Raw genomic sequence first — 15,424 nt, 5'->3', positions numbered from 1 at the left:
TTTTAGCGAATATTTAGCAAAATGTTGCTAGTTTTATCATAAAGAGGAGGGAATTACCAGAGAAAGCTCTGAATTCTCCTTAGAGGATGCTTAAGTCTGTTGCTGAATACTAAGCTGCAAATGAATAGAATGAAACTCCATGTAGCCAGGCAAAGGACTACTGGGTAGCTGTAAACTGAATAATTCCCAAAGCTGTAAGCAGAGCGTTAGGAGATGTTTGAGGTGGTGTTTTTGGTTTTTTTTTTTTTTTGTAATTCTATTTATTTTTGGCTGCGTTGCGTTTTCCTTGCTGCACGTGGGCTTTCTCTAGTTGTGGGGAGCGGGGGCTACTCTTTGTTGTGGTGGGCGGGCTTCTCATTGTGGTGGCTTCTCTTGTTCTGGACCACGGGCTCTAGGCGCGCGGGCTTCAGTAGTTGTGGCTGGCGGGCTCAGCAGTTGTGGTTTGTGGGCTTAGTTGCTCTGCGGCATGTGGGATCCTTCCAGACCAGGGATCGAACCTGTGACCCCTGCATTGGCAGACAGACTCCTAACCACTGTGCCACAGGGAAGTCCCCGAGATGTTTGAGTTTGACCAGCTAGAATTCCTGTTGAACTTGCACCTCAGCAGTAGGGCTAAAACTAGCCATAGAGAGAGGCTACTCAAGATAGGCTATAACTAATCTTAAAAAAAGGAACCTTAAAAGGATCAAGCTGATTCACAAACAGACAAACAAACAAAACCCTGACTGCCTGTCAGAACAAACTCCAAGACATTTTAAAGAAGACAACAAAATCCAGCCTTTAACAATGTTAATTTCACAATACCAAGCACTCAGTAAAAAAAACTGCTTGACATGCAAAGAAGCAGGTAAATGTGACCAGGAAAAAAATAGTCAATAAACAGACTCCTGGGCATATAGCTGGAGAAAACTATAATTCATTTATATTTTATTTCTGGCTGCGTTGGGTCTTTGTTGCTGCATGCAGGCTTTCTCTAGTTGTGGCGAGCAGGGCTTCTCTTGTGGAGCACGGGCTCTAGGTGCATGGGCTTCAGTAGTTGTGGCACGTGGGCTCAGTAGTTGTGGCGCATGGGTTTAGTTGCTCCGCGGCATGTGGGATCTTCCCAGACCAGGGCTAGAACCTGTGTGCCCTGCATTGGCAGGCGGATTCTTAACCACTGTGCCACCAGGGAAGTCCCGGAAACTATAATTCAAAAAGATACATGCACCTCAGTGTTCACTGCAGCAATATTGACAATAGCCAAGACATGGAAGTAACCTAAATGTCCATGGACAAGTGAATGGATAAAGAAAATGTGGTATATATATATATATATATATACAATAGAATATTACTCAGCCACAAAAAAGAATCAAATAATGCCATTTGCAGGAACATGGATAGACCTAGAGATTATCATACTAAATGAAGTAAGACAGACAAAGGCAAATATCATGTGATATCGCTTATATGTGAAATCTAAAAAAAAAAAAAAGAGAGATACAAATGAACTTATTTACGAAACAGAGATAGACCCACAAACATAGAAAACAAACTTATGGTTACCAAAGGGGAGCGGTTACCAAAGAGGGGGAGGGATAAATTAGGAGTTTGGAATTAACATGTACACACCACTATATATAAAATAGATAACCAACAAGGACCTACTGTATAGCACAGGGAACTATACTCAGTATTTTGTAATAACCTATAAGGGAAAAGAATCTGAAAAAGAATAGATATATATTTGTGTGTGTGTGTGTATATATATATATATATATATATATGACTCATAGTGCTATACACCTGAAACTAACACAACATTGTAAATCAATTATACTTCAATGAAAAATAAAAAAAGTAAGTAAACAGACCCAGAACGACAGAGATGATAAAATAGTAGACGAGGACATTGAAATTGCTATGACAAATATGCTCAAGGATTTAATGGCAGTCAACATAATGAGAAGTAGAAAATATAAAAATGAATCAAATAGAATTTCTAAAGCTTAAAAATACAGTATCTGAAATAAAAAATTCATTGGACAAGATTAACAAAAGATTAGTCACTGATAAAGAAGAAAAAATTAGTGTACTGGAATTAGTTTCTGTTCTTGAAGACAGAACAGAAACTATAAAACAGAACAGAAACTATAAAAACTGAAGAACAGGAGAAAAAAACATTAAAAATAAATGAACAGGGATTTCCCTGGTGGTGCAGTGGTTAAGAATCCGCCTGCCAATGCAAGGGACACAGGTTCGAGCCCTGGCCCAGGAAGATCCCACATGCCGTGGAGCAGTTAAGCCCGTGTGCCACAAGTACTGAGCCTGCGCTCTAGAGCCCTCGAGCCGCAACTACTGAGCCCACATGCCACAACTACTGAAGGCCACGCACCTAGAGCCCGCGCTCCGCAACAAGAGAAGCCACCACAATGAGAAGCCCGCACACTGCAACTGAGAGTAGCCCCCGTTCGCTGCAACTAGAGAAAGCCTGCACACAGCAATGAAGACCCAACGCAGCCAAAAATAAAAATAAATAAATAAATAAATAATAATAATAAAACTAAATGACCAACGGAAAAGTAAGCTGAGGGACAATATCAAATGGCCCAGGAAAGAGAGAAAGAGAGGGAGGGGGTTAGTGGAGGGAAGAGAACAAATATTTGAAGCAGTAATGATTAAAATTTTCCAAATTTGATGAAAATTATAAATCCACAGTTCCCAGAAGCTCAACAGACCCCAACCTGAATAAACACAAAAGAAACCACAACAAGTCACTTATTTTCAACTTTTTGAAAACCAGTGATGAAAATCTTAAACAGAAAATATGTATTACAGGGACTTCCCTGGTGGCACAGTTAAGAATCCGCCTGCCAATGCAGGGGACATGTGTTTGAGGCCTGGTCCAGGAGGATCCCACATGCCGCGGAGCAACTAAGCCTGTGCACCACAACTACTGAGCCTGTGCTCTAGAGCCCACAAGCCACAACTACTGAGCTCGAGTGCCACAACTACAGAAGCCTGCGTGTCTAGAGCCCGTGCTCCGCAACAAGAGAAGTCACCGCAATGAGAAGCCTGCACACCGCAACGAAGAGTAGCCCCTGCTTGCTCTCCGCAACTAGAGAAAGCCTGTGTGCAGAAACAAAGACCCAATGCAGCCAAAAATTAAAAAAAAAAAAGGATCCTGCAGGATCCTGCACATCCTGCTGCATGTGCTAAGACCTGGCACAGCCAAATAAATATTAAAACAAACAAATAGAAACCACTACAGCTAACATCATGTATAATGGTGAAATACTGAATGTGTTCCCCCTAAGAATGGAAGCAAGGTAAGATGTCTTGTCTACTACTCCTACTTGTGTTCAACAGTGTACTGTAAGTCGTAACCAGTGGAGTAAGACAAAAGAAAAAAAAGGTATACAGATTTGAAAAAAGAAGTAAAAGTGACCTCATAAAAGACACGACTTTGTGCACAGAAAATCTGAAAAGGTTTCAAAGAAAGTTACCAAAACAAAATTGCATTTAACAAGGTTTCAAGATACAAGATCTGTTGACAAAAATCAATTGTATTTTAATATGCTAGCATTTTCCTGAAAAGTTAAAAAAGTAAGCCTGCCACTTCGAGGAAAACAATTGACAGTATTTGTTGCCAAAGATAAAATCTGCGTTTTCAATGAAATATTAGGATTTTGAAAAACTTGTATGCGCCACTGTGAGTTTAAAAGCTGCCTAACATTTAAAGACTTTTCTGATGAGATCAGTAGTGATATTAACATGTGATTTTTAAAAAATATATATTGTATAATGAATGTGAAAACATTTGGAAGATCCGGGACTTCCCTTGTGGCGCAGTGATTGAGAATCCGCCCGCCAATACAGGGGACATGGGTTCGATCCCTGGTCTGGGAAGATCCCACTTGCTGCTGAACAACAAAGCTTGTGCACCATAACTACTGAAACCCGCTCGCCTAGAGCTGGTGCTCTGCAACAAGAGAAGCCACCGCAATGAGAAGCCACAACGAAGAGTAGCCCCTGCTCGCTGCAACTAGAGAAAGCCCACATGCAGCAATGAAGACCCAACGCAGCCAGAAAAAAAAAAAAAAAAAGGAAGATCTGCATAACTCAGTGAACCAACAATTTCCAAATAACCACTGTAAGATCTGACAAAATTATGCATGATAGACCAACAGATCTTAATGTAACAGACTATGAAAAGTTCTTTGATATGGTTTCAGATTCTACACCGCCACTAACCTTGAAGGAAACTATCACTTGTCAAATTTTGATGTAGTATCAAAGAATACTCAGTTACCTATAAAGGCTATAAAAATACCCCTCTCTTTTCTAACTACATATCTGTGTGAGGCTGGATTTTCTACATATACTTCAGCTAGAACAACATATTGCAACACATTGAAGAAGAATATCTGAGAATCTAGTTTTATTAAGCCAGACATGAATTTGCAAGAGATTTGTAAAACAATGCCACTCTTCTGACTAAATTTCTTTTAGGGAAATACAATTATTTTTCATAAAGATATTTATGTTAGCATGTAATGGGCTTATTATTATTTTTAATGAATAAATATTTTTTAAAATTTCTGTTTTAATTTCTAAGCTGGTAAATATTGATAGACAAAATAAACATCTCAATAATTCTCAATAATTTTTAAGATTTTAAAGAGGTCCCAAGACCAAAACATTTGAGAATCACTGATGTAGTCCAACCCTCTCTCCCTTGTTCCTCCAATTTCTATATGGGTAAACTGAGGTTTGGAGTGGAAGGGCCCCTTCCCAGGGAGATTGTGGCTGTGGTTCTGACACTCCATGTTTGGTGTAAGCCTTTGAAAACAGGTGTGTCTGGGATACCTCCTCTCTAGTATATTGAATCTTTCTTCATTGGATCCTTATCTGGATTTAAATGTCTTTTTTTTTTTTTTTTTTGCGGTACGCAGGCCTCTCACTGTTGTGGCCTCTCCCGTTGCGGAGCACGGGCTCCGGACGCGCAGGCTCAATGGCCATGGCTCACGGGCCCAGCCGCTCCGCGGCATGTGGGATCTTCCCGGACCGGGGCACGAATCCGTGTCCCCTGCATTGGCAGGCGCACTCTCAACCACTGCGCCACCAGGGAAGCCCTAAATGGCTTTTTTTTTAATTTAATTTTTATTTTATATTAGAGTTGATTTACAATGTTGTGTTAGTTTCAGGTGTACGGCAAAGTGATTTAGTTATACATATATCCATTCTTTTTCAGATTCTTTTCCCATATAGGTTATTACAATGAGCTTTTTATTTTTGTTTTTTTATAGATTTATTTCATTTATTTATTTTTGGCTGCGTTGGGTCTTTGTTGCTGTGCGTGGGCTTTAGTTGTGGTGAGCAGGGGCTACTCTTTGTTGCAGTGCGCAGGCTTCTTATTGTGGTGGCTTCTCTTGTTGCGGAGCACGGGCTCTAGGCAAGTGGATTGAGTAGCTGTGGTGCGCGGGCTTCAGTAGTTGTGGCGCACGGGCTTAGTTGCTCCGTGGCATGTGGGATCTTCCCCGACCAGGGCTCGAACCCCTGTCCCTTGCATTGGCAGGGGGATTCTTAACCACTGTGCCAACCAGGGAAACGCTGAGCTTTTTTTAAAAAAAGGCCTTTCTCTATACATATACCTCCCTCCACCTTACAACTGCTAGGTCCCTGTAACAAACTTCTCAAAGAAATTTACATTCACATCCCTACTTTCTCATTTTTCACTCCCTCATTCAATAAATATTTATTGAGAGCCAACAATGTATCATATACAATTCTAGGTGATGATAATTCAACAATGAATCAAACAAAATCCTTGCTCTTTAAATATTACATGCTAGTGAGGGGAGACAAATCCAGAAAAATTGTCCAGAACTTGTAAACGGGCAGAAGAGGATTACTGGGTGATCTTTTATTGTAGTGCTGGGGTATACCTTTGATTGACTTTACATTGACTAGGCTATCTTACAACTTTATAGGGGTAGAGGTTAACTTGTAGAAAACTGATGGCAATGCAAACCTTGTCTGAGAGCAATGCAAATAATTCCTATCCATAGAAATGCAAATGAATTTTTGTCCAGTAGAGATGGAATTTAATTCTCTCTGGTAAAAGATAATCCCCAACATTATAGTTTATTGCTTAATAGGATATTAATGTTTTTGCAACTATTAGCAAATTCATTTCAGCATTCCTTTGGCTGATAATCTAAATCTCTGAAACTCAAATTCTCATTTGAACAAGTCTTACCATCTCACTGGTTCCCTCATTATTTAGGATAATAATGGATAAGCAGTTTATTATGATAAAATCTTTGGCATGTGTTCATTTTATATTTTTATAAGTAATGTTTTTAACCTTTTGAAAATTATTATTTAGCACACTATAAGAAAATAAATACATATCAGGTGATAATAAGTCAGAAGAATAAAAGCAGAGTAAGAGGACAGCTATTGACTGGTGGTGTAGTATATACTAGTGTAGATAGGGTCAGTCAGTCAACAAGTCCTGTACTTCTTTCTCTGAACTATAAGGGGAATCCATCTTCTTCTCTCCATCTTCACTGCCACCACACTAATCCAGATCATGGTCTTCTCTCATCTGATCTCCTGCCCTACTCCCACCTACTCCGATCGCTGGCTATCAGATGTTCATTTTTAAAAACAATTATCTGATAATGACCCTCCTTTCCACTGGCTCCTGTGGTGGAGTCAAGTTCTGTGGAAGCTTAAAAAATTTGGGAGACCCTCTTTAAGAAAAATAATACAAAAATTAGGTACGAGCCTTGAAAAGGGCAGTGCAAATGACAGGTCCTGAAACTTAAGCTAATTAGCTTCACTATAAAACCGCCTCTGCCTAGAAGTCTAGCCTCGTTTTTCTCTACCTCAGGATGTCTCTCTGTACTTCTGCCTAAAAGGCTCTTCTCGCTCCATTTTGCCTACCTAACTCCTTCAGTACTCAACTGTCAGCTACCAGTCCTCCCTGATCCCCTAACTGGGTTACGGGACTTTACAGAGTCTGTACAAGCATCCAAACGGAGCCACCACTCTCTGCGAAAAATTCTTCTTTTCCAGACCCTCAAAAGATCCCTACGCTGGGCTGGGTTTGCATCTGCGACGTATCGGTGGGCAGAGCCCCAGGAAAGAGCCGTTAACTCTCTCCCCTTTTCGTCCGCACTGGGGCGCACCAACTCTCCGGAACCTGCGCGTCTCCCTTTGCGGTTCCGGTCGGAACTACCCGGCGGCGCACGCAGACATGGCTGCGCTGGTAGGGAGAGGTGTGCGGGACATGCTGAAGCGTGCGGACTTCATGACAGTCCCGCGGAGACAACGACATAAGAAGAAATGGGTAAGGTCCCGTGACAGCAGTGTCTCGCCACCATCCCTCGGGAAACTTCTCCAGCCCTCCCACTTCCCGCGCCCTCAGTTAGGCTCGCTACTCCAGCGCCTCTGGAACGCCTTGGGCCTCCTGTCCCCCGCCCCTCAGGGGGCGTGACTAGGCCCCTCCCTCTCACATCTGTAACGTCATCGCCTCTGTCCGCCCTTTTATTTCGTCACAAGTCTTCGGCTTTTCCTCTTAAGTCTGCAGACTCCAGACTCCGCCCCTCTATGTTACGCCATCACCTCCGTCCTCATTCTTTCAGTTCTGTCTCGCCTCTTGTTTCCCGGCTCTTGGTTACCTTCCCTTGGGCCCCCACTAACCCTTCCACTTCCCTTCCTCCCTCCCCCTCCCCCTTTCTCCTCCTCCCTCCCCCGCCCCCACCGCATGACCTCTTATACTCCTTTCCTCCTAAACCTTCCAGCCCAGCCTCTCTCACCCCAGGAAGGTGACATAGCGACTTCCCCTTCTCTCCTTCCGCTGCCCTCCGGGAAAGGATTCAACCCCTTTCTCAGCCTCGAGCCGCCTCTGGCGCCCAGGAAGTTACAGTAGCCACCCTCCCGGCCTTTCCCCCAAACCCAGGCAAAAAGTGCAGCGACTCCTCTCACCCCATGGGCTCTCCCCACTTATCCAGAGATCCTTTCTCTGGCCTCACTTGTAGCCCTGGAATTTCTTGCATAACTGGCCAGCCCCCCACCCTACCCCAAGCGATTCCTTCCCCACCCCCACCTTCCCTCTCCCCACCCCCACAGACTCCCCTGCGCCCAGGAAGATGTTCTTTTGAACCCTGTTCTCCACTCCTAGGAAGGCCCTACCGCCGGGAGCCTATCCTCTCGGGTTCGTCCCCCCCAAGTCCTTGTGTTGACCGGTTCCGCCTTGTGGGGTCACCCCTTGCCCGTCTGTGGAGCCCTTATTGCAGCTGGATCAGTCCCCTGAGAACACCATGTCCCTGTCCCCAAGGCCCTTACTTTGACCAACACACTTATCGCTGTTACTGTGGTGGATACCATTCAGCCCCAGTGACCAACCCGGTGACCTCCCCTCCCCTCACTCATGTGCCTTTGGAAACTGGCCCCATGATTTCACCTTCCATCGCTGCTGGGACCCAGGGAACTTGCCCCATAATTTCACCTTCTCTTACTCATAGGCCCCTGGGAACTGGCCTCATAATTTCACCTCCTCATGCTCACTGGCCCATGGAAACTAGACCTATAATTTCCCCACCCCTTTCTCACAGGGTTTTGGAAACTGGGCCCATGACCTCTACTCTGCTCTCTTCCTGGTCCTCAGGGAGGAGTTATAATTATCCTCCTCTTTCCCCAACATCTTCCCCACCCACTGGCAGCTTTTACCATGGCCACGTTAAGCATCCAGACGCTTGTGAACCTAAACCACAGCTTGACCCCCCTCCTCGGAAAAATTACTGTGGCTCCCCACTTTCTTCTCAGGCAGGTACATCTTGTCCCAGCTCACCTCAGGAGGGCTCTTATCACTATTCCCATCTTCCCCCAGATGCCAGCATACCTGCCGCTGGGAGCCCTTACTGTGCCATCCGCCTACCCCCTGGGAGTACTGGCTCTCCTTGCTCGCCCCAGTCCCAGGTTTCCAGGAAGCCTTGCTTTGAGTCCATTTACTCTTGGGAGACTGGTGGGAGCTCTTATGTCTGCATAACCTCAGGCACTACAATTTCTGGTCCACCCTGTCCCCAGGAACCACCTCGTCCTCTGTCCTCCCACTGTCCTTGTTCTGCCTTCTTTCCTTCACCTCCAGGCAACCAGTTTATGTCTCCACTCCAGGCACCCCACTGCAGAGGCTATAAGGAAGCCCCTCTCCCTATCCCAGTTTGCCCCCAAGCTAAGTCTCCCAAATCCTCAGAGTTAAAACAGCCATGTGCTCCTCACAGATGTCACTTCCTGGTCACCCAGCACACTCCTCCTGACCGGCCCATGTCGCCTAAGGCCAGCACCTCTCCACCTCCCTCCTGCCCTTCTGGTCTCTCCGGTCCTTCTTGTATGGTGACATCCATCACAACTTGCTCAAATTCCTGCACCAAAGAACTTCCCCAAGGGACTACCACACCTACTGTGGTCCCTAGAACCCTCAAAACAGTTATCCCCACTTCCCTTCCCCTTCGCCTTCCTTGTGATCCTGTCTTACCCAATAGTTATGCTCAGACCAGCCCCCGAGGACCCCCCATTGGACCCCTCTGCAGTACCCATGTGTATTCTGTGGTTTCCCCCACCTGCCGCAATCCCTGCCTACTCTTTGGTTCCCTCAATCAATCCACAGGTCCCCTTCAGTGTCATAACCAGCCCGTGGTGCCCTGCTGTGGCACCTATAGCACTCCCAGGGGCCCATTCCAACCTCATCGCCAGCCTGTGGTGCCTCCTTGTTCTATGCATATCTATTCTTTTATCCCTTTGAGAACACCCCTTGACCCCCCAAATTTACCGATTGCCCCCCGAGCCTGGGGCCATCTTGATACTATGCCCTGTGGCCTCCATGTCTACTCTGTGGTTTCTCGAGACTGCCGCAAGGAGTCTCCCCAGATCCCCTACAGCTGTCCTTTGTCTTCATCCAAGAATTCCAGCTGTAGCACTAATGCCAACTGTAGTTTGACTGTTGTTGTTAGTGAATGCCAGAGTAGTGACAGCCAGAGCACCCTCCAAAGCACAAGTTGGAGCCAGAGTGAGAGTACCCATAGCCCTAGCACAAATTGGAGTCAAAGAAAGAGTTTCCATCTTAGTAAAAGTCTGAATGGGAGCCATGGTACCCATCAAAGCATACATCAGGAGCAGAGTGGGAGTCCTCAACTTTTTGAAAGTCAGAGCCAGAGCGAAAGTACCCAACATAGCAAAAGTCAGGGCCCGATCAAGAGTGCCCTCCGTAACAGAAGTCGGAGCCGAAGCAAGAGTCCCCACCGTAGCAAAAGTCAAGGTCGGAGCAAGAGTCCCCACCATAACAAGAAATGAGAGCAGAGAAAGAGTTCTGACCAAAAATCCAAAAATCCAGGCTAAAGCAAAATTCATAGACAGTAACAGGGCTGCCAGCCATAGCAAGCATCCCAGCTGTGGCAACCAGGACCAACTTGTGGACTCCTCAGCTGAGGCCTTTTTTCCCTTTCAGTCTACTTCTGTGCTCTTCAAGCCTGACTCATGCCCCTCTATGCTACCCTCATAGCAGTCATCCTGTAAGTCCCCACTTTTGTTCACGCCTCAAGGTTTCTGTGAGCTCTCCTCATCCCACCTTCCCGGAGTCTGGGGACTTTCCCAAAATGACCCCCAGCCCTGTGATTCTGAGCATTGTGGTGTCAGTCACTGCATGACCTTAGGTAAGTTACCCTCATCTCTCCATCAAATGTAGAAGGTTGATATTTTTTGTATCCCACTGCGCCATCTCTTGTGGTGCTCACCTAAACTAGGAGACATGAACGTGCTTTAGAAAATGGAAGGACTGTTGAGAAAGAAAACATCTTCTATTTTTAAGCTTGATGCTTCACCCAGGGCCTACATAGTTTCTACCAACCTGCTGTAGACTCTTCTCAAGAGTCCCCTCCAAGGCCTCAAAGGAGTATCCTCTTTATTGGTGACCCCCACATGCTATTGTGAGAGCTATAGCTTACCTTCACAACGCTGAGATAGAAAGGCTGGTTCCCCACTGCTTGTCTCTCACATACTTCTTTGGCAGGCAGAGGCAGGATGCAAAGACAGGGTGCAAAGAGGAGTGGGCACTAGCTGGATCCACGTTTGCCCCAGCGCTCTGAGGTACTACTGGTGGGGTCAGGCAGTAAGGGGATAGAGGCAAGACTGGAAGACCAATAGGCCTGTTCTCATTCTTTTAGGCTGCCACAGAGCCCAAATTTCCTGCCACTCGACTGGCTCTGCAGAATTTTGACATGACCTACAGTGTGCAATTTGGGGATCTTTGGCCATCGATCCGGGTCAGTCTCCTCTCAGAGCAGAAGTATGGTGCACTGGTCAATAACTTTGCTGCCTGGGATCGTGTGAGTGCTGAGCTGGAGCAGCTGAATGCAAGGGACTTCGTGAATGAAGCTATCTTCCACGGGGAACCAGAACCTGAGAATGGCCAAACTGCAGCTCCACCCCCTGCCTCCTGGGCCTGCAGTCCAAACCTTCGATGCTTCACTTTCGCCAGAGGGGATGTCAGCCGTTTCCCTCCTGCCAGGTAGGATCTGGAGCTGTGGCTAGGGCTGTTCTGAGTGTCTGTTGGAAGTAGACAGGAAGAGGCACCGCTCCTGTCCTGTTTAATAGGGATCTTAATATTGCTAATATTTACTGAGTACTTATACATGCTGGGCATTATCTCCTTTTGTTCTGTCAACAGCCCTCTGAGGTGGGTAATATTATTGTTTTTCTTTACATTTGAGGAAACTGAGGTGCAGAGAAGTTAAGGTACTTACTTGCTTTAGGTCCCTTAGATAGTAAGTGGTGAAGCTAGTATTTAGACCTAGGCAGTCTGACCTCAGAACCTGCACTTTGAACCTGCTTAAGTGCCCCACTTCTACCGCCTAAGTAAGAAAAAAAACAAAAAACCTTTTTACATGAGCACCCTCTCCAGTTAAAATGTGTGTTATTTACAACTGCTTTCTCACTTGCCCCCATCATAGTGAGTAGGACAAGTAACCTCATGATACCAAATAAGAGGTGGGACTTGCCTAGGAAATAGGGCTTGCTTAGGGACACAACGTTAGTACCAGACCAGACTGGGGTAAAAAAAAAGGAGTCCTTCCAGTCATCTTATCCAATGCTCAGATGTATATGAAGTTGAATGAAAAAAGACTGTAATAAAATGCTAAATTGAGAAAAGGAGAGCTCAGTGTTAGCTGTAGGATGTGGGAATTGATCTTTGAAGGACTGATTCATTCATTCAACAAATATTTATTGTCTGCCAAATGCTAGGCACTCTTAAGTACACAAGTCCTCATGGAGCTTGCGGCCTAGTGAGGGAGATAACTTTTAAAAAACTATTTATGGTTGTGATAAGTGCTACAGAAAAAAGTACAAGATGCTATGAAGTCTTACAGTTAGGAGATCTAATGCTGAGGAAGTGAAATTTAAGCTAAGACCTGAAAGCCGAGTAGGAATTAAAGCTGGTGGCTTGGAAGTGGGGATGGGAGAGTGATGTGAGGCTACAGAAGAGGGCTAGAGACAGATTTTGAAGGTTTTACAGGCCTTATGGGATCATGGACTTTTTCTCTAAAAGGAAGAGGGAGCCATGAAAGGTTGGTTTGTTTGTTTTGTTGTTGGTGGTTTTTTGTTTGTTTTTGGCCACACCGTGTGGCATGCAGGATCTTAGTTTCCTGACCAGGGGTCGAATCTGTGCTCCCTGCAGTGGAAGCTCAGAGTCTTAATCACTGGGCATCCAGGGAAACCCCAGCCATGAAAGGTTTTAAGCTGGGGAATAACATGATCAGATCTGAATTTTTAAAATATCATTCTGGCTGCTGTGTGGAAAATAGATTGGAGAGGGGCAAGAAATGGAGTTGTAAATTAGGAGGCTTTTGCAATTGTCTTAGCTGCTGGTTTGAGGGAAGACTGCATGCTTAAGAGAAGTAAGAGATGAGGTTGGAAAAGTACATGGGGGCCATGTGTGGGAATCTTGAATGTCACGAGCTTTCAGGTTGGGGGAAGGGGATTTTCCTGGTGGTCCAGGGTTGCTTATAAATGGCTGGAATTACCAGGGCTGGGCAGCTTCAGACATGTGCCTTTTAATTCATATTGCTGTAATTGCAATACGTTCATCTGTTCTAGAGAACCACTGAAGACGGTTTCTGAGTAGAGGAAAGGTAATAATGTACAGTGGTTAAGAAAACCTAGGTTTGGATCCTGTCTTCACCACTTATTAGACGTGTGGCATTGGATAACTGAGCCTTGGTTTCCTTATCAGGAAAATAATCTGGAAAGTAATGGTAGTAATAGCTGACAGTATAGCTCACTGTGCCAGCTACTGTTCTAAGTACTTGTCTTCTATTACTTCCTTTAATTCTTACACTAATCCTATCTGATAGGTACTCTTATTACAGATGAGGAAACTGAGGCACAGGAAGTTGAGTAATTTGCAGAAGGTCACACAACTGATGAGCAACTGGGCTGGATTTGAGATCCAGGCAGTCAGGCTCTAGAATCTGGGTTCTCCTGCCTCACAGGGTTGTGGTGAGGATTAAAGGAAATGATGCATATTAAACACCTAGTATAGTACCTGCAATATCGATGTTATTCCTATCAAGGTTGTGCTTCAGGAAGATCATTTTAGTCACTGTGAGGAGGGCATAGATGGGAGCAGGATTAGAGACCAATTTGGAGGCACTGGCTTTAGGCAGATCAATGGAGTAAGACCCATGTGGTTTCCTAAGTTGCCTGAGGACATCCGGAGAGTAGTGGGGGAAGCAGCCCTCTATGTTTGAATTTTTTTTCCTTCTTGTCTTGATGGGCTCCCTGTAAATCAAGGGGATCTTAATCTCTTGGGAGTTCAAGGATGTATTTAGGGAGTCCAGGAACCTCCTGAAATTGAGAAATTGTTGTGCTGCTTTTTTTTTTTTTTTAAGTTTATTTATTTTTGGCTGTGTTGGGTCTTTGTTGCTGCGTGCAGGCTTTCTCTAGTTGCGGCGAGCAGGGGCTACTCTTCTTTGTGGTGCGCAGGCTTATTGCGGTGGCTTCTCTTGTTGCGGAGCACAGGCTCTAGGCGCGCAGGCTTCAGTAGTTGTGGTGTGCAGGCTCAGTAGTTGCGGCACAAAGTGTGATTTGACTTTGAAAATATCCTATCATGGCCTGCGCCCATTTGTGAACGCCAGAGGTGTTATGACCTCGAGACTGGGGATTGTAGGTCTTATAGCTGATTCTCAGTGGTGCTCTGTCTTATATCTTGTCACATCTTTCTTCCAGAGCCTTCTTGTCAGGTCAGCAAGGACCAAGTTTCTGCCTCCTTGAGGCTGTCGCCAGAGGCTGTCGCCAAAGGCTCTCCGCGCTGAACCGTGTCTCAGGCTGAATGGCTGCACCACAGTTGCCCTTATGACAAGTGGGTTGGGAGTGAGAAGGCCTTCTGTGACAACAACCTGTCTCTTGTCCCTCTCTCTCTACCCACATGGGTGCTGCCTCTCTCCATGCCTTATTAGCTCTCATTTGGACTCTTGTAACAGCTTTCCCACTGGTGTCTCTGTTTCTAATTTGTTCTTTGTAGCCCACCTAGCTTTCTAAAACTCTAACTAGCCAATCATGTCATTTTCTTTTTTTTTTTTTGCGGTACGTGGGCCTCTCACTGTTGTGGCCTCTCCCGTTGCAGAGCACAGGCTCCGGACGTGCAGGCTCAGCGGCCGTGGCTCACGGGCCCAGCCGTTCCGTGGCATGTGGGATCTTCCCGGACTGGGGCACGAACCCGTGTCCCCTGCATCGGCAGGCGGACTCTCAACCACTGCGCCACCAGGGAAGCCCCCATGTCATTTTCTTTAAAAACTTTTGGTAACTGCCTACAGGTTGTAGTCCAAACTCCTTAGCATAGGGTTTAAGACCTTTTACCACCTTGGCCTCTATCTGCTTTCCAACTTCAATCTAATGTACCTTGTATTTCTAACACACCAGATTTCTCACTGTGTCTGAAAGAAGTTATGAGTTTGCATGCATCTGTGCCTTTGCTTTTTCTTTTTTCTTCTGCTTGGAATGCTCCTCTTCCCTTTTTTTTTTTAACCGAATGAAGGCCCATTCCTTCATCAGATCTAACTCAGGTAACTCTGACTCTGACAGGCACAGTGGATGGCACTCTTTCCTGAACCCACAAAGCACTTTGTATCTCAATATGTAACCTAATAAAACTGAGTTCCTACTACATGCCATTCACTGTTTCAGGTGTTGGGGATGTTATAATGAACAAAGCAAGACAAAGTGCCTACCTTCATTCTAATAGGGAGAGAGAGAAGGGGTAAAATACACACAAACCTATACATATAAAGTGAATAATAAATACTTTAAAGAAAAAGAATGCAAGATAGATAGATGGGAGTAGGGGGCTGCTATTTTTAGTTGGAGTAGTCAGGGTATGCCA

General features: G+C 45.3%; 2 protein-coding genes across 2 annotated transcripts in view; both read left to right on the top strand.

Moving 5' to 3' along the window:
- Positions 1-7,222: 7,222 nt before the first annotated feature.
- The window catches only part of NSUN4 (NOP2/Sun RNA methyltransferase 4), a 43,896-nt gene continuing 35,694 nt past the window's right edge, over positions 7,223-15,424 (top strand). Inside the window, exons 1-2 of the mRNA XM_030870035.2 lie at positions 7,223-7,339; positions 11,211-11,554. Of these exons, the coding sequence (XP_030725895.1) occupies positions 7,247-7,339; positions 11,211-11,554 (437 nt within the window). The 5' untranslated portion in view covers positions 7,223-7,246. The remainder of the gene's footprint in view (positions 7,340-11,210; positions 11,555-15,424) is intronic.
- LOC115860370 (sperm head and tail associated protein-like) lies at positions 7,757-10,521 on the top strand. Its single transcript, XM_060289673.1, has 3 exons — positions 7,757-7,817; positions 8,330-10,138; positions 10,496-10,521. Exons 1-3 carry the CDS (start codon positions 7,757-7,759, stop codon positions 10,519-10,521), a joined length of 1,896 nt encoding a protein of 631 aa, XP_060145656.1.

This window comes from Globicephala melas, chromosome 1 (genome assembly GCF_963455315.2).
Source record: "Globicephala melas chromosome 1, mGloMel1.2, whole genome shotgun sequence".
NCBI lineage: Eukaryota > Metazoa > Chordata > Mammalia > Artiodactyla > Delphinidae > Globicephala > Globicephala melas.
Note: the sequence above shows the minus strand (reverse complement) of the source record. Positions and strands in the feature narration are given on the sequence as shown.

Excerpts from the sequence above, each read along its gene's own strand:
- LOC115860370 (XM_060289673.1), top strand. The coding sequence starts at position 7,757 with ATGACCTCTTATACTCCTTTCCTCCTAAACCTTCCAGCCCAGCCTCTC. Across the intron at positions 7,818-8,329 it reads GCCTCTCTCACCCCAGGAAG|GCCCTTACTTTGACCAACAC; the intron begins GTGACATAGCGA and ends CCTGTCCCCAAG. Across the intron at positions 10,139-10,495 it reads AAGTCTGAATGGGAGCCATG|TCTACTTCTGTGCTCTTCAA; the intron begins GTACCCATCAAA and ends TTTCCCTTTCAG.